Consider the following 20,729-nt stretch of genomic DNA (forward strand, 5'->3'; position numbering starts at 1 on the left):
TCTGTGTTTTTTTTAATGAAAAAAACCCTTGGGTATTACCAGGGATAAATCTCCGCGGTCCCATGATGCCCCATTGGTAGAGGAAAGCAATGGAGTTGAACATTGCAAAAGAATATGAATGTCTTGATTCTAACAATTTCTTGTTTTCTTGATTTATTCCTGTTAGTTTTAGTCAGAATTTACTACATAATTCCTTTTATTTGGTTTGAAGATATGAAAGGGAATTGGTTTTCTTAGAATTTTACTTGCACTTTTCCCCCAAGTTCCAGAATTTGGAACCCTAAACTTGACCTTAAATCATTAGCAACAAAGAATACAGGACTTAGAATAGAATTAAGAGAGTCACCAGGGTCATAGCATACGTTACTTTTTCATGCATGATAATTTAGATGGTATGGTCCCAAAGAGTAGGGCTGCAAACGAGCCGAGTCGAATCGAGTTTTGAGCTAATCGAACCGAGCCTCGATTAAATTTTACCAAACTCGAGCTCGACGAGCCGGCAATTTTCGAGCTCGAGCTCGAAAAAAATAAATAAAATAATATTTTTTTCTTAATAAATAATAAAATATTAAGGATATATACGTAATTTTATTATAAAAATAAAAAATAAAAAAATATATATATAATATACGTAATTTTATTATTAAATAAAAATAAAAATAAAAATATATATATATATACTCAAGCTCACGAGCCGGCTCGCGAGCTAACGAGCTTAATATTCTGAGCTCGAGCTTGACTCGAGCCGCTCGTGAGCAGCTCGATTCGTTTGTAGCCCTGCCAAAGAGTTTCACTCATTTAGCAGTTCTAAATGATGATGAGAGGAGAAGAGCATGAATAGTGTCAATGCAGGATATGTCAACTGGTAAAACATATGCATGATATGATGGTTTCTTCTATTATCTCCTTAAATCTTCTGAACAATTTTTCTTTTCCTCCTGAACAGACTATATTAAATAAGTTCATATCTTCTCGCTTCTCCCTTAAATGGAGAGACCTTTCCAGTTTGTCTATTCCATTGTTATGTTTGATATGAACCTTTTGAGTTGGAAAAAAACCTTTTTCACTGAAAAGGTCATTCTAACCTTTTTTTTTTCTTTTTTTAAAATCCGTTCGTTGCAAAATTCTAAGTAAAGTTCTTTCCACCTTTATCTTCGAATGACTGGGGTCAAGTTTATCCTTACATCTCTATGTTCTATTACCAATTAGTAGGTTGTTTGTTAGTTTAATCAGTAATTTACCATAATTTTGTAACAAACCATTCTAGTTGGTTTTAAATATTTTTCCTTTGCTAATTTTATAATATTGTTCTTTTAGACTTTTGTGCAAATGGATATGGATTTGTTTTGGCACTTGACATAAACAGTGAAAAAAATAATAAAGACAGAAAATGAATGTTTAACTTCATGTGATTTATTTTTTTGTAAGTTAGTAATTATATTGTTATTTTAAAAAATTTGAAATGAATATCATATTTTAAAAATAATAAAATGTTGAAATCAAATTATTTTAATAAGTACATAATTTATTCATAATGTACAAAAAAAGGAATCAAAGTTCCTCATATAAGATAACAAATAGCATAGCATGAATAAACAAAAATATGCAATGCTTAATAACAGATTTCAAGGTAATTAAATCAATTTTATTTATTCCATTTCGACATCTAAAAATTGATTGTACCAAATACTGAGACATTGGAACGGAAATTTTTTTTAATATCATTCTGACTCGAAAAACGTTTTTTGGTGAAAAGACCTTTACATTCTGAGTATTCCAATGTACCAAACAAAGGTTTTTTCTTTCCCTTCCAGAAGACTGCCAACTAGGCCGAAGCCCAATTTCCCAACAGAGGTTTCACTTTAGGCTTTGGTCTGGGATACAGCACTCGGTTTAGAACTCGAATTATACTCCATATGATATGAAGCACACCCACAAAACAAAAAGAAGAAAAAAAATTGTTGTTCTATCCAATTCCAATCCTCCCTTTGAACCCTTCTAGTTGACAAGCAACCTGACCAATATACCTCTTCATCCTCAAACATCTTAGGCCTATATGCATTGCAGTTGCAGCAGTTGGATTACAAGATGAAAGAATGATTCCTGCCTTTCGAAGCAGTTGAAATGCTCTCATCTTCACGGGCCAACTTCTTGAAATCATTGAATACAAAGAGGAGTCTGCTTCAATTTCTTTGCACTTTAATGTGACATTTATGACTCCATATCCAAACTCCAGTACTAACTCACCTACTAAAAGAGCAAACCACACACAGAGAATGTGAATCTACACAAAAAGAGAGGAGAAGAGAAAAAAAAAAAAGGGCCAGATCATTGGCAATTGGACTTGCAATTGTCATTTTGTCTTTATCCACTTTCTTTCATAACTACTGAATTGACAAATTATTGCCTTTGTCGCAGAAAAAGGGAGCAAATTTAGCCAGACAAGTGGGTGGCATTGGCAATCATGGCTCGTTTGATTCACAATTTTTCTACCATTTTGTAGGGATGGCAGCCAGTTTCCAGGTCATTAATTAAAAGTCAAGAAAGCAATCCTCTCATCACATGCTGAGTTATATTATATAGCTTCTCATACATCAATAATGCCCAGCAACAATCATAAGCATAAAGATTGATTGATTGAATCAGAATTTATTGCTATAAATGACAAAAGTTTAATCCTTCTTAACCCAAACCCAAAGAATGTGTTTAGATCAATTACAGCAGTAATCTTGTAAATATATGATAGAAATTGCAGAGTCTTACCAAAATCGATGATTCTATCCAAGGATCTAACCCATATTCTCAAGTTAAAGTTGCACAGATGATGATCAGCATACATGTATGATTGTATGGTTAGTTATCAGCATTCCTGGCGCACATTCGAGGCTACAGCTCTAGCCCAAAATCTGATCTGTGCTTTCATATCTTCTGCCGACCTCTTGCCCATTGGAGATGCAGGGTTCTCAGGCTGCCATGCCTGATCAGCTGTATAGGACTTCCTCAACTTACCTTCATTTAGACAAAACTGTTGCTGCTTCTTTTCTTGCAGACTTGGACCTAAATCTTTGTCGTCAAATTTGATACTCAAGTCCTTAAGACCTTGAAGTTCTACAATAAGGTCACTCGAGCTTCTTGATAACTTGGCCTGATTAAGGGGGTGTTGCCTTCTGATCATCACCCCTTCGGGGCTCTCTGTTTTGCAGCTTTCCGAATCTGGTTTTCTTCGCGGCCGCAGCCTAGGTGTGCTTGAACTTTGTGTTAGACCCTGGAAGGCAATTATAGTCGTTAGACGGAATTATAGTCGTTCAGAGAACGGGTTTGATTCTGAACTATGCAGCAGCAAAATTCAATGAACTCAATCATGATAGCGATTTAATATTTCCTATGAAATGATGAACTGCTCATGCATGGACCCTTCTAGAGGTTGAACAAGATTTGCCATGTAGATCAAGGTATAAATTGATGATTAAAAAAAGCAAGATTTCTACCTTCGGAATCGGAACCCGCCGTGGGGGCAACAGGCCTGATTGATTCAAAGATGCTTGCCTAATCAACTTGCTCATCGAAAAATCACTTTCTTCATCTTGAGTTTCTTCTCTTCCTAGAGAAGTTGGAAGAGAAGGTGCACGAAACAGATTGTTACTCGATTTCTCTAGTCTTGATTTGCTTCCCCTGCGCGCAGGATAGGTACCTCCTCCTGCATGATAAGTCGATTCTTCTGGCAAGGACGGCGCTCTCATCAACCCGGAAGGAGTTAACTCATCCCCTTGTGGTAGTTTGTTTAACGATGAGAAGGTTTCTTCATATGATTTTCCAACCAAAATCTCTTCATCAGCTAAGCCAGAGGAAGGACAAGGATCAGAATACCATCTACACATCCTGGTTGTTTTTCTGTCAAGCAAGTTCCCAAAAAACCAAGACTTGTCAAGGAGATCTCCAGGCTCCTCCTCCGCCATTTCTTGATGCTTACAAGTTGAGGAGTCGCAAGAAGAATCATCAATCACCTCCATACCTGCAGAAACAGAAGTTCTTGCAGCAAGCCCACATGGGATTTCTTGATCTTTCATCCGACTTCTGTAGAAAAAGCTGCTGTCTGGGCTGACTGGGAAGGCCATGTGGGATTGGGCATATTATGCTATACTATACTATATTAGATTGTTACGCAATCAATATAATGTGGACGCAAGTCTGTGAAGTCTTGGACTAATATAATAATTATCTGGGAGACAATATAATATAATTATATTTTGATGAGAAAGGGGAGGTGGACACATTTAATTGGAACAAGTCAGCACAGATGGAGAGGGTTTAATTGCTTGAAGGATGGAAGGATGGAACACGAGCTTATGACAGCACAGACCCCCCCAACCCATGTGCTGGCCCTCTGTTTATGGATAACTAACTGAGCAAATTATTCAGATGGTCACTAAATTTTTAGAATCATCAAATTTTTACTATTGAACTATTAAAAGTTTAATTTTGGTCACTGAACTATTTAAAATTTAGGTTTCGGGTCATTTCGTTAGATTTGATCGTTAAGTATGCCTTTTTCTTTTATCTCGTAAATCATGCAGACACTCAGATCTGATATAGTTAACGATCAAATTTAACGGAATGGCACGGAACCTAAACTTTAGATAGTTCAGTGGTCCAAATTAAATTTTTAATAGTTCAATAACCAAAATTTTTAATGATTCTAAAAGTTTAGTGGCCATCCAAATAATTTGCTCACCACTAATTATATACGGACAAAGAAGATTGTCCAAAAGTGTTTTGTTAAATTTCCTTCAGATTATATACTTATGAGACAGCTAACTGATTTAGATACGTAATTACATGCTGACAACTACCGATGATAATCGAACCTAGGCCTAATTCCTTGTTTTTTTTTTTTTTGGGCCATGTGGAGGATTTGAGGCCTTCATAATTATGAGGAGATGGAGATCCCAGTTGCGTTGTGTTGCCGAGGCTATAATATTACACATTTATACTAATTCCTAATTGATCCAATCAATCTTTTTTGTTTAATGAGTCCTGATTAGCGCAAATGAGGAGCTGTTAATTGCAACCACCATCGAATATCTGTACCCACCATCGAATGTAGCGCAAATGAAGCCAATCTGCTCCAGCTTGCTTGACTCAATCTAAGCATATTAATTTGAGTTCCAACTCAAATGGGATCAATAACCAATTCAACTATCAATGGGAAGGAAAAAAAAACCCCCCCACAAAAAATGGAAGGCCAGATCACTAGAAACACATTTTTTTAAATTTCTTTAAATTGGGATTAATTCTATAATGCAAACAAATCAGATTTGGGATAGCAGCACATTTATCGGACACGCTCGGGGTGATTTTAAGTTTTAACTCTTAAAAGATAAATAGAGAAAAAGGACACAAGAAAATAAAAAAACAAGGACTCCGTTTGGATTAGTCATTTTTTTAAAAATAAAATTTTCAAATACAATGCTATAATAATACATAAATAAAAATAATTCAAAAAACATCGCGTTCATATAATATATCAAAAAATATTTATAATAAAATTTTTCATATACACTGTTACAGTAAAATTTTTCAAAAACAGCTAACATAAACGGAGTAGTTGCCGATACATTGGAGGTGACTTCTCTGCACATGCGTATGCAGGTATTTCCATTCTAAACAGGAAATCTAGAAGACAAAAAAAAATAATAATAATAATAAAAAGATGTTTGCTGCTCTCTAACATAGTCATATAATAGTTTCCTACATGAATTCCTAAGGACCACAAGTTGTCAATGGAGACATTAATAAGTGCAAATTGAGATATTCAAGTCGAAATTAATATGTGGGATGGGACGAGTATAGCTACTGCTACATATGCCCTCATCCATTCTTTGCTTAAACCATGTCATCTGCTGCTGTCATTCATAGTTATCTCAACAAAATATTGTACGATAAATGTGGAAGCCCTTCAAATGTTACACTACTGATAATTTAGAGTTGAAGAACCGATCGACTTTGAGAAGATTGAGAATGACTTTCAGATTGTAATAATAATTCAAACAATTTGAATTTACTACTACTACAAGTTTTGTTGTCACTTGCAAATATTTCTCGAATTGTGGAGCCATCATCCCTGTGTGTGCTTTGTAGAAAAATAACTTTGAAAATTGTCGTTTTTTGCAGTGGAAATAGACCCAAGTCAAGTCTTCCTTTGTGAACATCATCAGCTTCTTCTTCTTCTTCTTCTTCTTGTCCTTTTTTTTTTTTTTTGGATAAAACAAAGCAAAATGAAAAGACAGTAGTTTGAGAGTCAATTACAGAGGCTCTAGGGAAGCTAGCTAGTCCCTCTACAATCATCATTAACAAAAGATCCTATCTGGGGAGGGCAAGAATTTATAAGTGAAAACATATAGACAAAATATTTCCAACCATCTTTGCAAGCTCGTCCGCACATCGGTTCGATCAGCGTCCTGCAGTCAAAGATGAGAGGTTCAAGAAAGTGAGGATCAAGAGAGCAGCGGTCTTTGTCTAACAAAGCAATGGCAGCAAGTGAATCAGGTTCCCCATGGAGATGATCAAGTGCAAGCTGGAGTCCATTGCATCACGAATGCTGCTTCACAATTCAGCCACCATATTTAGTTGAGATGCCCAGGTCTCTCACTGGAACATCATCAGCTTGTTTTGTTTTCACTGGAACAGAACAATGTATTATTGATGTAATGTACTGAGCAACCCATTTGTCCTAGGTGAAGGCGGCGTGACATCGCTCTTGACTCTTCGAAAAGGATCATTTTGTTTCCATTTGGTACTATTCGATGAATCATCGACAAGAACATCCATCGTCCCCGAAAGGGATGTCCCATTTGGCCCACTACCTCATTATCGGGATCGAAGGCCGACAAAGTTTGCCTGTTTTTAGATCCGGACTCAATCGATTTGCCAATCACCGCAACGCAGTAAATTAGCGAGACCTTAACCACCGCGGGAAAAAAAAACAGAGATAAATGAATCAAGAAAATAACTTGTATAATTCAACGGACCAAAAAAAAAACTATTCATAGAAGTTTGGCTTCATGAAAGTGAAGTATGATTGTGTGTGTGAGGAAGCCACTGTAGTTTTCTTTGGATCAGGAACTAGTCAAGTCAAAGAGCCCTAACATTTCGTTATTGGAAAACACATACCATCATGGATTACTAAAAAAAACTAGTATTTCACTTGATTGAAAATCTGATAATTCATGAAAAAAAAATTTGAAGCCATAGTTCTCTGATTACTGACAAGAAACTCTAACGCAAAAATGGCTGATGAAAATGGGTTTCACATTGCTATGTTTCCATGGTTTGCCACTGGACACATGACTCCTTTCCTCCACCTCTCCAATAAACTTGCTGAAAAGGGCCACAGAATCTCATTCTTGTTGCCAAACAAGGCTAAACATCAACTTGAGCACTTCAATCTTCATCCTAGTCTCATCACATTCTATACACTAACTGTTCCTCATGTTGAAGGCCTTCCTCCTGGAACCGAGACAGCTTCTGATGTTCCCATTTTCCTCACAAGTCTACTGGCAACTGCCATGGACAACATGCGCGATCGTGTCAAAGACTTGCTGCAAAAATTGAAGCCCTCCATCGTCTTCTATGATATGGCACATTGGATACCTGAATTGGCTTCAGAAATTGGTTTCAAAACTGTGAATTACAATGTTGTATCTGCTGCATCAATTGCCATTGCGTTAGTTCCGTCGCGTAAACCTGTTGAAGACAGGACAATTACAGGAGCTGAGCTGATGGAACCGCCACAAGGTTACCCTTCATCTACAGTTTTATTGCGCAGGCACGAAGCTCAGGGATTGTCATTTATATTTCTTGAATTTGGAAAGGACATAACTTTCTATGACAGGATCACAATTGCCATGAAACGAAGCCATGCGATCTCTATCAGAACTTGTAGAGAATTGGAAGGATCTTTGTGCGATTATATAGCAAGAGAGTATCACAAGCCAGTATTTCTAACAGGGCCTGTTTTGCCCGAGTCTGAGAAGGAAGATTTACAAGAAAAATGGGCTAATTGGCTGAAGGGATTTGAGCCAGGCACGGTTGTGTTCTGTGCATTTGGAAGCCAAGTGGTCTTGGAAAAGCAGCAATTTCAAGAACTTGTTCTGGGATTTGAGTTAACTGGTCTGCCATTCTTGATAGCTTTAAAACCACCATTTGGGACCACATCTGTCGAAGAGGCTCTTCCTGAAGGATTTGAAGAGAGGATAAGAGGCAGGGGCATTGTTTATGGAGGTTGGGTGCAACAGCCGGCTATCTTGAGCCATCCATCAGTGGGATGCTTTGTGAATCATTGTGGGTTTGGATCAATGTGGGAGTCTTTGATGAGCGATTGCCAGATTGTGCTTGTACCACACCTGGCTGACCAAATCTTGAACACTAGGTTGTTAGCTGAAGAGTTGAAGGTTGCAGTTGAGGTAGAGAGGGATAACAAAAGCACATGGTTTTCTAGGGAGAGTCTGTGCAGGGCAATCAAGTCTGCTATGGATAGAGACAGTGAAGTTGGTGGCCTAATTAGGGAGAATCATGCAAAGTGGAAGGAAGTCCTTGCAAGTCCAAGCTTTATGGGAGATTATATTGAAAAGTTCATACAAGATTTACAAGACCTATGATTAATGATGGAAAACAATTGTGCCCTCTACCAAGTAATTAAAGCGGAAGAAACACAGAGAGGGTAGTTGAAATGGTACTATCCTGGAAGTATCCTCTCTTTAAAGCTGATTGTTCTTTATTCTCTTACAAATTAGACATCGTAAATTCAAAGCATGTTAGCAGGGTTTCTCGAATCGAAACCAACTGCTATTTGGTTGTGCTGTATTGACAGTAACACGGTATCTGCATCAAAGTAATCTGTTAACACTTGGAATAAAAAACTATCTACAGCGGCTACAAGAAAAGGAGCCAAAGGTTCTAACAATTTTATTGAAGACATAGAGAAAACCTCTCCAAATCATTCAGCAGAAATAAAATTACCCTCCAACTAAAGCTCATACAGGTTTTGAATGAAACTCTCCACATAATTAATCATGTATCCAGGACTTGAGAGAATTTCCTTCACCTTCAAGTGACTCTTCCTGAGCGAACTCCCCACTTCACTGTCTGGACCCACTACAGCATTGATCCCGCTGCTTAAACTCTCCTTAGAGAACCAACCACTTTCGTCTCTCTCCACTTCCACTGCAACCTTAAGATCACCACAAAGCAATCTGGAATTCAAGATTTGATCACCTAAATGCGTTACCAGCACAATCTGGCAATCACTCATCAAAGACTCCCACATGGATCCAAATCCGCAGTGATTGACAAAGCATCCAACCGATGGATGGCTCAATATCTGTGGCTGCTGCACCCAACCACCATAAACCACTCCTCTTCCTCCAACCCTCTCTTCAAACCCGTCAGGCAAAGCTTCCTCTATCGAACAGGTCCCCAGAAGTGGCTTCAGGGCAACAAAAAATGGCAGCCCTGTTAACTCAAATCCCAGAACAAGTTCTTGAAATTGCTGCTTCTCAAGAATTATCTGGCTTCCAAATGCACAGAAAACCACTCAGCCCACATGCCATCCAGAGGTTGTTTCTCCTGCTCAGGCAAGACAGGGCCTGATAGGAAAACTGGCTTCTGATATTGACCGCCAATGTAGTCACAAAATTGTCCCTCCAGTTCCTGACATGTCCTTATCGCAATTGCATGACAACCTTTTAAGGTGGTTATGATTCGATTCTAGAAAGTCCTGGTACCGAATTCGGAAGACATAAAGGCCAAAACCTTTGCCTCGTGTTTTCTCAGCACCACAGAGGAAGATGGAATAGCCAGGAGGTGGTTCCATCAATTCTTCCTCTGTTAAAGGCCTGTCTTTGGGCATCTGTCGAGCGGGGACGAGTGCAAGTGCAATGGATGCCGCAGAAACAACATTGTAGCACACAGTTTTAAACCCAATTTTGGGAGCAAAATCTGTGATCCAAAAAGCAGTGTCATATAACACCACATCAGGGTTATGATCACTCAGCACAGCTTCAACTTGATCACTCATGTTGTCGAATGCTAATGCAAAAAGACTGTTCAAGAAAATTGGGATTTCAGAAGCGTTTTCCGTTCCTGGAGGAAGCCCTTCAACATGAGGGACTGGAAGGACATGAAAGGTGACAAGATCAGGATAAAGATTGCCGCATCCGAGCTGAATTTTAGCCTTTTTCGTCAACAAGTAAGAGACTTTGTGGCCTCTTTTAGCTAGCTCGCTTGCCAGGTGAGGGAATGGTGTCATATGGCCTGTTGCTAGCCATGGAAACATGGCCACATGCAGCTTTTTTCCCTCAGGACGAGGAATCTCCTCCCATGATGAAGACATTCTGATTCTGATTATTAAAAAAATGACGTACAATAGATTTTTGGCTTATGTATGTTGATTCGGTTGAAGGTCATGTGCATATTTATTGATGCAGTCACATTCACATTTGGCTCAATTTAGTGAAGTTGGGTGGGTTTTCTAAAAGGTCGCAGAGAAACGAACGCGTCTACTTGTGCTGTGCTAAAAGTAGTGAAGTACTACTATAACGTTTTCTGCCAACCAAAATACCAAGAATCATACAGTTTCCCACATCGGTGGTGATAAGTATGTGTGTGTAGGAGCAATTGCCTTTTGGATAAACCTGTGAAATTACCTTAGATTCTAAGTGTGTGTGTCCAGTCTTTACTGGTGAAAAGACAAGCAAGACCAGAGAGGAGTTATTGGTGTGTGGTGAGTTCTTCTTCAAGGCTCCTAAGCCTCCCCACTTCCCTTTCTCCCCATAAGCTTGTTCCCACATCGGTGATAAGCTTGTTCACCATAAGATTTAAGGTCCTCAGGATTTACCCAGAAGTCAGCAATTGCCTTTTGGGTAAACCTGTGAAATTACCTTAAATTCTGGATGTGTGTGTTTATTATTTACTGGTGAAAAAAAAAATACACTTTGAATCCCAAAGTAGACACAGTACTGAATAACCTACAAGACATATAATTACCCACCGGCAGAAAATGGAGTGGAAGATTGCTCAGATTTACCATAAATCCTCACTTTCTGCCTCGGAAGCCAATGCAGCAGTAAAATCTTTAAGTAAAAGCAAAACAGAAATCGAATCCCAAACTTCCTTTTTTTTTTTTTTTTTTTTGCAACTCTACAGTAAGGTGTCCATCCAAAATTCCGCAAGGATCAGAAGAATTCGCAAAGCAGTTCTATGTTGATTATGGTAATCTGCCTTTCAACCCGAAGGATCCTTGGTCGTCACTATGCACTCTAAGAGGGAACAAAGACATAATTTCTCAAATTTACAGTGAAAAGGGACGTTGTAATCTGTGTCCATTGTTGTCACCAGTACACCGTCCTTGAATACATACTTAAAATCAAAACCATGCCGAGAGTTTGGGAAGAATCTTGCTTTCGTTGTCAAACTCTCGCTTGCTGGATGACAACCACATTCCATTGGCACAACTAACCTCTTTCCTGGGCTTTTTAGTTGGCAAGCGCACATTTCTGTGCTTCGACTGTATTTACTGTCCTCCAGCTTTTCGTCACCGACATCGTTAGAACTGTCAGTTGCGAACAATTTCCTCACTGCTGATTGAAGACTAACTGATAAAGAGGCAATGGAATCATGAAAATCTTCTACAGTTGCAGTGCTTCCTTCAAGTCTCCACTCATAATTGAGAAGTTTTAGCAACAACTGGTAAAGATTGACCAGACACTGGGTGCAACAACGATAAATGCACACCAGAACAGCATCACTTGAGCCCGTAGATATCCTTGAAGAGCAACCCAAAGAATTTTCCTTCCCATTGTCAAATGGCAAACCATTTGGAGCCAAGGGCCAGCTTTCCTGGTTGCCAGTTTTCCCAGCATCAGAGAGCTCCATACCATGTTTATCACCAAAAACACCAAGGCCATCCTTAAGAAGAACAGAAGAATCTCTCTCCACAAATCCATTAGAATGTTTATTGCACTCCTCATCTTCAACAATTTCTGTAGGATTCTTGGCATCTATAAGTATGCAATGCTCATTACTAATCCCATTTTGCAGATGACTTTGCAAACGTTCAACAGAGGAAGAATGATCTAGGAAACCTTGTGACGAGTCCTCCTTATGCACAGATGTATCATCCCCGTTCTGCAAACTTAAATTATCATCTGCCATAGTATGGGCACCAACATGGTTTGCTTTGACTTCCTGGGAAATTTCTCCCGGCCCCACTGGTTCATGCAAGATTTCACTGGGAATAGTTTGTTTGCAACCACTACCTTCAGGAAGACTGTCATTGCAGGTAACTTGATTGCTAAAAGATCCCGCACCAATTAGACTAGGACTTCCATTCAAGGACTGAGCATCCACCTCTAAGCTTAAGAACAAAAAAGGACACAAAAGAAAGTATTTAGTAAATGATAAGTGATGACAAAATCGGAAATGAATCTAGATACTAAGATTCATGACAGGATTGGATTACCTCCGTAATGTATATGCCCAGCTAATAACCATATCTTCAAAATATGCCACTTGTGATAGTAGACGGAAGAATTTATATTTATCTTTACCAGCCTGAATTTTTGTTTCAACAAGTGCAACCAGAAGCTCCAGAACTTTACGAATCTCCAAGGAAAATTCCCTAAGGGATGCATATTCACCTCTATATGCTGATAAACCAACAGCAATTAGCCCCCTCACTACACCTGACTTATCTGTATTTTTAGCAGCATTGGAACTAGAAGCAACAGCAACCCCTTCAGTTGAGTTCAGAGGACGAAAAATGCAAGAATTAAATGGCCAGCCCTTCCAGGGTCCATTTATGTGAGTACAGGGACCTTGTTTCATCTTAGACGTGACCCAACAAAGCTCAGCAAAATGAGGGTATCGCAAAATCTGATAACCAAATGTGGATATTGCTGCAAGCAAGTTGGATTTCCCTTTTACAGTATTGCAAGCTGCGACTGATGGAACAGGAGCAATCGGATGCTTGCTTGAAGATTCAAAGTTTGACTTTGGACCTGAACATTGGTGTATAGCATTAAGACTAAGTTCACCAACACTGTGATATTTCTTCTGACTGGATGAGTTTGCATGAATACTGTGACGACTCAAATGAATGAAGTACTGAACTAGATCCATCAATAACTTCGTTGCAGAGGTATCAATTATGGAATCATAATTCAAATGTTGATCCACCTCCACTAAGAATCGGGGCATTGTATCTTTCCAGGGATTGGACAGAGCACAATCCAACATCTCAGACCTGAAAAATTGCTTCACTCTAGAAGGAAGCTCTACAAATGGTACTTCTGAGGTAGCCTGTTTGAAAACAATACAGAATTTAGATGAGCTTTTTCCAGCTCTTCATTATGCAGAGACTGAAAGTTAGCGGCTAGAAGAGATTTACTGCAGACTAAGAAATACACATAGAAGCTTAACGGACAGTCAAAGTGAATAGACGATACTAAATAAAAAACAGACCACTACATTGCGTGTTCTTTCCTTGTGACATCCATGGAGATATGGATTAGGTCCAACTTATTCTTTGAAAGATTGCAGTGTAACTACTTTGTTTCACAAGATCTTAAGCTAGACCAAGACATTTTGCCTTTATCAACATAAAAGAATTTGATATTTACTTGGGATTCAGCAACTAAAGAACTACAAGCAGACGTACCAGAATCATCAATGGTGTACGTACACAGATAGATTCGACCTGCTCAACAAATGAGTTCCATAGACATGAGACATTTTTGACAGCACCTTGGGACTCTGAATTCCCCGCAAACTCCACAGTTGCACTCTGGCTAGAGGAAGGGGAAGCAGTTTGTCCTTCACAAGACTGAATACATGTCTCTACTGCCCATAAATCAATCCTTGGCAGAAATAACATGCATGAATCCAAACTGGCACATCTCACTGCATCAAGATGAATAAGTTCAAAAGACAAAGTTACACAAGCATCAAAATGAATAAGTTCATCCCATTGTTTTCCAGTACAGGCAATTTGGCCAAATTTGTTAAATTTTATACACCACCACAAGCACAAAACGGATTACAGGCATGTAAACCTCATCCCTTAAAACATTAATAGTTAAAGCTGCAAACTTAAAAATTAACCAATATCATACATGAATGAGAATAAGGCTAGGTTCGATCAAGCGCTAGAGGGTCTTTAAACAATCAGGACAGCTGGTTACTAGAGCTTTGGTTATAATTGACCTCCTAAATTTCCTATAAATCAACCATAAGGCAAACTCATAATGAGCTAATACAAATAAAAGTAGCAGATTTGCTTCCTAATCTATGTGAAGACACAAGATGCACAGGCAAGGCAATTTTCAATCTAGTAGACCCGAAAATCTCATAATACAGTTCTATTTACCTAAATTTCAGTAAAGATGTCAGTAAAGAAACATACTCAGTATTAGTGTTAGCCCATTAACCACATCTCCATGCCCTTCCTGGGACAAAGTAGCCAAGTCAAGCTTTCGTATTTCAATATTGCCAGAAAAACAGTGGAGAACACAAGAAGCAAGATGCCTCTGGCCACATCTGGCTTCCCCAGAAATCAAAATCCTAAATCCTGATTTAGTTCCTGGTTGATAGGACATGGTGTGAAGCAGGCTAGGGTGAGCATATACACACTGTGCCCTTGAAGGTTTAAACTTTAAGTATCTGTCATCGGCAACATCTTCCAGGGGATCAGAACAGTCCATAGCATCTGTTAAAACGGCAGCACTTGACAGGCTATCCTGAATCTTACCAACAATATCTGCATCTTGAAGAAAATCATGAAGATGCGACCACCAGTTATCACCCACTACTTTCTTCTCATCCAAAGCAGAAAGAACCACATGTTTAATTACTGTTGCAGCTTTATAAAGAGGTGGTGGCAACCACACATGTTCATCCAAATAAAGGGAAACAAGCAATTTGGACAGTGGTTGTAGCAGACAAGGAATAAGATGGGCTGGAAGAGGCGAGGTTACCAAATCATTTGCAGCAATTCCAGCTTCTCTGCGGGAACAAGGAGGTGGTGCTGATGAAAGAGCATCTAACCAATCTCTCTCTTCAACAGTGAAAGATGGGAGACGAGGGAGTTTATCCAAACAGGCATTGTCTCCAGCACCAGATAGAAGTTCATGCAAAGGATAGTTCCTCCTCAAAGCAATAATGGCAGCTTGAGTGCAAAGAGCCTGCAGATCAGCACCAGCAAATCCCACAGTTCTCCTTGCTACCCACTTAAGTAATGAGCCACTAATTTGTTTTGGCCATTTCTGAGTGTGTAGTACCAGAATTGCCCCTCTGTCCTCTGTCGATGGCAGTGGGAAATAAATCTCACGGTCAAACCTTCCTGGCCGCCTTAAAGCTGGATCAATAGCATCAGGACGATTTGTTGCACCTATTACAACAACTGAACCTCGAGATTTTAAACCATCCATCAAAGCAAGCAAAGTAGAAACAACTGAACTATGTGTCTGGTCTTGCTGTCTAGTACGGCAAGGGGCCAAGCCATCTATTTCATCAAAGAAAATAATTGAAGGCTGAGACTTTTCAGCAACCTGAAAAAGAAGTCTCAGCTGACGCTCAGCATCCCCAACATATTTTCCCAAACAATCCGCGCCTTTGCGAGCAAAATATGCAATTCTTTTATCACCACGAGAACATGAACCAATTAATGCCCGTACAACCAAAGTTTTGCCTGTCCCAGGATATCCATGCAACAGAACTCCTCTGGGAGGTGTAAGCCCCAGGCTACCAAAAAACTCGGGGTATAACAGTGGTAGAATGACCACTTCCTTCATGCATCGTATGACATCACGAAGACCAGCAACAGATTCCCAACCCTGAAACTGAATCTCACTGTCACCGCTTGAGCCCCCAATATATGTGGGTGCAATTCTCAGCAAATCCCGATGAAGTCTCTTGCCCTCACGCTTCAGAAACTCCTCATCCTCCCCACATTGCTCTAACCATTTTTCTTCTGATTCAATATCCTTCCTTAATGCATCATTTGACATCTTTCTAATTTCCAACTTCATTTTTTTTAACTTCATTTTCTTCAGTCGGAGTAAATATTGACTTCCCTGGGGTTGGAAGATATGTCGATGATCTGTACAAGCAATCAGAAATTTGCGATGATCAAAGATGCAACCACTGGCTCGTGCACATGGCTGCAAAATGTCACAATTGAGGCAGAAGAAGAGTTATATCGAGGAACATACAACTATCAAGGGAAAAAGGACATATGACAATGACTTAGAGAAACAAACATAAAAGACCACAGATGGGCCTTAATTAGGAAAAAGAAGAAAAGAAGGAAAACTGACCAGGTGGTAAGTTTTTGGACAGCGATCAACACGGCACCCGATCGTTGCTCCTGGCCTTCCACAGCGGGTGCACTTCAAAACCCTTCCCCTGTAAAGTGCTGCCCTAACATTTTTCAAGCAACCCAAGCCAGCAAAATAAACCTGAAAACAGAAACAAGAATGGGAATATACCATGATGACAGGCTCAGGAAACGCATTAAAGGAATGAATGATAAATACAACAGTAAATCCACATAGAAGAAAGTACATAAAGGCCAGTCAGCATACATATTAAGGAAAAAATCCAAGTGTACATAAAATCAACCAGTTATTGTTGCTAACTTCCTACAAAAATTTCCATCATATAGCAAGAACTGAGATGGTAAAATGTTGAGTCCTGATAACCTTATAAACACACAGTATCAGTAAATGAAGTAAAACAAACAATTTATAGCCACAAACCAAAGAAGAAAAGGAAATCAAATAAGGAATAAAAAAGACAGAGGGACATCAGCCACAGAAACAAAACTACAGGAAAGCATAGATCGCAGAGTGGCTTACACTCAAGTTAGCAAATCAAACAAATTATACAGCTAAAAAAGGGAAGAAAATGCTAAAGAAACTGAAATCAACAGTAACTAACGGGGTGCTTCAGCAAAATTACAAGCACAAGTGAATGGAACAAATTCTACCAGGAGAGTAAAGAGGGGCAAAACTCCCCTACCACTTTATATGCTATGGTTATTATTTGTCCGTTCCAAAGTAGTTTTCATGATTTAGAAATTCAAAGAAAAGAACAAAATTTTTACCAATCTTAACCTTGTTACAACTTCCTAAGTAATAATACTAGTAATAAGACCAACACCAAACTGAAGGCAACAATGTAAAAGAAATGTTGCCAGCTAATGAGTATTAGTCAGAACTCAGAACTAAAATTAATTCAATGTATGTATAGTTTAGATAAGAAAAGATAAAACATGTTGGAGGGAGTGTACAGTATAAATGGAAATGAAGTTTTTCACCTTCCAAGATGCTTATAATCCATTACACATTCAGCTTAGCTGTAACTCAAGGACCTTTAAGCTTTAGTCAATAAGAATTACTATTAGCCTGCTCATTCAGAATGTGAAGTATTCCCAACATAGTGTCATGGAAAAATAAAAACCAAAGGTGTACCTTCATAGATCTACCAGCGAAAAAGATATCTACTCTTTGTGCAAGTAAAAAAGAGTTCTGTGGTACCTAAGCAGCATAGTCAGACATGAACTTTGTCCTGTTCTCAAATTCCCTATGTTACTCTAGGACCTTTGCAGATATAACCTCTTACCTCACTTAAGTGCATCTGACGCTAGACTCAAGCCAAACTGCCATGTAGTAATGGCCGTTAATGACCAAAGGTTTGATCACCATCTCACTTTAAACTGTGGGCACAGTCCATGCTTGTATAGGCATTACTGAACAGGAAAGATTACCAAAGAGGCAATGTGTGCATTGAATCCATAGCTAACACTTCGTAGTTTTCAAGTAAATAGTCTCACTGGCAAATTTTCCATCTCCAACTTTATTAATGAACTCAAAACTAAAATAAGATCTTCTAATATATATGGTGACTATTATACATATGTCTACACGTAGATAAACCAGGAATAGAAAATAAGGAGAAACTAGGAAATGATTCAAATCTACATTCATTAGTAGCAGTAGTGATCATAACATGCAAACATTCCAAATATGATTAATTACAATCTTTTCTGCTTTTTTTTCCAAAGAAACTTCCCCATTCTCATCTCTAGAATAAAGAATAACTGAACCGAGCATTTCCAAGTGAGATAAATAAACAAGAGTTCTATTAGGGAGAGAAAAGTTGTGGCCTCATGAAAATGGGAAAAGAAACATGGAAAATAGACCATACCTCTGGACTCCAGACAGCACACTGTTGATGCACCCAAATTCCAGCTATACCATAGCGATCATTAACAGGACCCAAGAGTCGTCCAAGCCAGCCAAGTTCATCACCAAAACCATCCCAAATGTCATAGTTGGGTTCTTCAGAAGCAGAACCCCCACTACTTGCTTCATCGTCAGTTCCATTGCCAACTTGTACAAGTTTCTTTGGTGGTTTTCCATCAGTACCTCCTCCACACAAACCACAATGCCTTCCCTCTTTTATACGAATTGGTTTCAGTTTACTGTTAAGTAAACCATTGGAAACATGATTTTTCATGCCAAACTTCTCAGAGGATTCTTCTTCTAGAGGCTTCCAATTAGCTTCTTCAAGTTTTGTTTGGTCTACCATGGTTCCATATTCTTCTTCTAGAGGTTTCCAATCAGCTTCTTCAACTTTTGCCTGGTCTGCTGTGGCTCCATATTCTTCTTCTAGAGGCTTCCAATTAGCTTCTTCAACTTTTGCCTGGTCTGTTGTTGCTCCATCAACTTCCAGAGCATTATTTGGGTGCTCTTCCATAACACATGCTACCTTATCAACCTGCAGTTGAACATTGTCATTGCTATCATGTTTCTCTAACTGTGAACCAGTCTGAACTTCTATCTGCTCTTTTTCAACCGACTTTGAGGATCCAAGGCCATCTTTGGTTCCATCATCATTACCACATCCTTTTTCAGTCTTTAACAGTAAATCATTTCCGTTATCACTCAATTGCGCCAACTCTTCTTCATCCAACATTTTCTCATCCACCATACCACCACCCAAACCAACTTGTTGCTGCTCACTCTCTAAAAGACTCAAAACTTTAACCTTCCCCTCTGCAGCAGATGAATCCGCACCTAGAAATCCCTCCTTAATATCAATCTCCTTAATTTCCAATGCCCCTTCTTCCTTAACACCATCAAAATCCTGAAAAAGTTTCCTCCTCCCTTTCGGCGAGAAATGCCCCTTCTCCCTTCCTCCATACTCTCCAAAGCTCACAGATTTACCCCTAGTTCTCAACCGTGACCTCCAACTACCCAAATTTTCTTCCTCTTCCTCCAACTCCTTTGAAGTAGAACACGTATTCTCATTCTTCACCCCGATTCGGACAACTCTTTTCCCTTTATGCACACTACTCACCCTTCCCTTCTTATCAAGTCTCCGTCTCTTCTTTGGTGGCAAAGGCGAAGCATCGAGCACCTCAGGAGCCCTTCGAACCCGAGTGCTCCGGCGACGCTCCGTTCCATCCCCATCCACATTACCCGCATTTAACAGTTCCCTCTTCTCCACCCCGCTATGGTTCCTAGTATAAACATTTTCGCATATTGCATCTAATCTCTTATGCTTTTTCTTACTCCTAGAACTTCTCAAAACATTATCTTCACTCCTTTCCACCACAGATTCCGACCTCGAAAATCGCATGACACTAATTCCCAATGTATAAAAAATTTAAGTGGTATAAAAATTAATTGCTCAAATACAAGTCAAGGGCATTTAGATTCCGAAAAATTCAGCAAAAGGGTCTTGAATTTTATTGTCCCAGATTAAGCATCTAATACGAATTGGCAAAGGAGGGACTTACCTCTGATCAGCTGATCATCGAAAGCAGAGAAAAAACAAAAACCCAAAAAAGGCCCCTTGGAAAGATTAATTTTCGAGCTAAGTTTTAGCTTATGGAGCGTGAATCACAAACGAGATTTGATTTTTGGGTTCGATTTTTCAAACTTTAAAATGACAGGGTGCGCAGAAGAATGATGCTAGGGCGGAGGGGTTGAGAGGGTTCAAGGGGTGGAGTGTTATATGTATATCAGAACCGGTGAAGGTAATTGATATTCGGGCACATTATTTTTTTCACGCGCGAAGAAGGATCGGTGTCAATTGGGATTCGTTTGAGGAAGGGAAAACTTTTGGTCCCACGAGGAATTGCTGACGTGGAAGGAGATGGTGCTGATGTTCACACGCGCTAATTGGGTGAGGCTGGGGCTTGTGGAGGAAAATAGGAATTGAAATTAAATTTTATTTTTTTCCCACCAAATCTTACCGCCAAATAGATGTTAATTTTCTGAATTTTTTTTCTACTTTATTTGGGTGGGTGGGATGAAGTATTTTAATATAATTTTCTGAGCATTGGAACATATGATATATATATAAATATAAATATATAGCTACAAATGAATCGAGAGTTCTCTTTTTCTTATTCAGCAAAGTGTTGGAATTTGATTTAATGATCGACCATAACAAACATTAGTTACTAATAAATCATTGAATCACCATAACAAATTGAATCTGGAGAAAACCAGCAATTTGCTGACCACAACAAAGTTGATTCTCCTAAAACATCATTTTTATGTTACACGCAAAATTATTGCATAAATTTTGTATTCTCTTACCTTTCAATTTTTTTAAACATCCCCAAATAAAAATTCAGAAAAATCAAAGCATAGTTTTTTTCC

General features: G+C 38.9%; 3 protein-coding genes and 1 pseudogene across 5 annotated transcripts; 1 reads left to right on the forward strand and 3 right to left on the reverse strand.

Moving 5' to 3' along the window:
* Nucleotides 1-1,745: 1,745 nt before the first annotated feature.
* On the reverse strand, nt 1,746-4,181 carry LOC113770801. 2 transcript variants are annotated; one of them, XR_003468425.1, is made up of 3 exons: nt 3,489-4,181; nt 2,764-3,265; nt 1,746-2,250 (listed from the first exon to the last, which is right to left on the reverse strand). XR_003468425.1 is itself a non-coding variant. In XM_027315386.1 (2 exons), the coding sequence occupies exons 1-2, from the start codon at nt 4,113-4,115 to the stop codon at nt 2,861-2,863; spliced, it is 1,032 nt and encodes a 343-aa protein (XP_027171187.1). In that variant the 5' UTR covers nt 4,116-4,181; the 3' UTR covers nt 2,257-2,860. The 2 variants fall into 2 exon arrangements, 1 of the variants encoding a protein (XP_027171187.1); XM_027315386.1 differs by lacking the exon at nt 1,746-2,250 and having other exon boundaries at nt 2,257-3,265.
* Nucleotides 4,182-7,064: 2,883 nt separating this feature from the next.
* LOC113770879 (UDP-glycosyltransferase 79B3-like) lies at nt 7,065-8,960 on the forward strand. Its single transcript, XM_027315496.1, has one exon. It carries the CDS (start codon nt 7,287-7,289, stop codon nt 8,655-8,657), a length of 1,371 nt encoding a protein of 456 aa, XP_027171297.1. The 5' UTR covers nt 7,065-7,286; the 3' UTR covers nt 8,658-8,960.
* Nucleotides 8,961-8,994: 34 nt separating this feature from the next.
* On the reverse strand, nt 8,995-10,417 carry LOC113770880 (annotated as a pseudogene).
* A 668-nt stretch (nt 10,418-11,085) lies between these two features.
* On the reverse strand, nt 11,086-20,014 carry LOC113770356. Of its 2 annotated transcripts, none has more exons than XM_027314780.1 (6): nt 18,262-20,014; nt 16,371-16,511; nt 14,459-16,214; nt 13,715-13,956; nt 12,518-13,356; nt 11,086-12,412 (listed from the first exon to the last, which is right to left on the reverse strand). In XM_027314780.1, exons 1-6 carry the CDS (start codon nt 19,696-19,698, stop codon nt 11,281-11,283), a joined length of 5,547 nt encoding a protein of 1,848 aa, XP_027170581.1. In that variant the 5' UTR covers nt 19,699-20,014; the 3' UTR covers nt 11,086-11,280. The 2 variants fall into 2 exon arrangements, with proteins under 2 accessions (XP_027170581.1, XP_027170582.1); XM_027314781.1 differs by having other exon boundaries at nt 12,286-12,407.
* Nucleotides 20,015-20,729: the final 715 nt, after the last annotated feature.

This window comes from Coffea eugenioides, chromosome 5 (assembly GCF_003713205.1).
Source record: "Coffea eugenioides isolate CCC68of chromosome 5, Ceug_1.0, whole genome shotgun sequence".
NCBI classification, from domain to species: domain Eukaryota; kingdom Viridiplantae; phylum Streptophyta; class Magnoliopsida; order Gentianales; family Rubiaceae; genus Coffea; species Coffea eugenioides.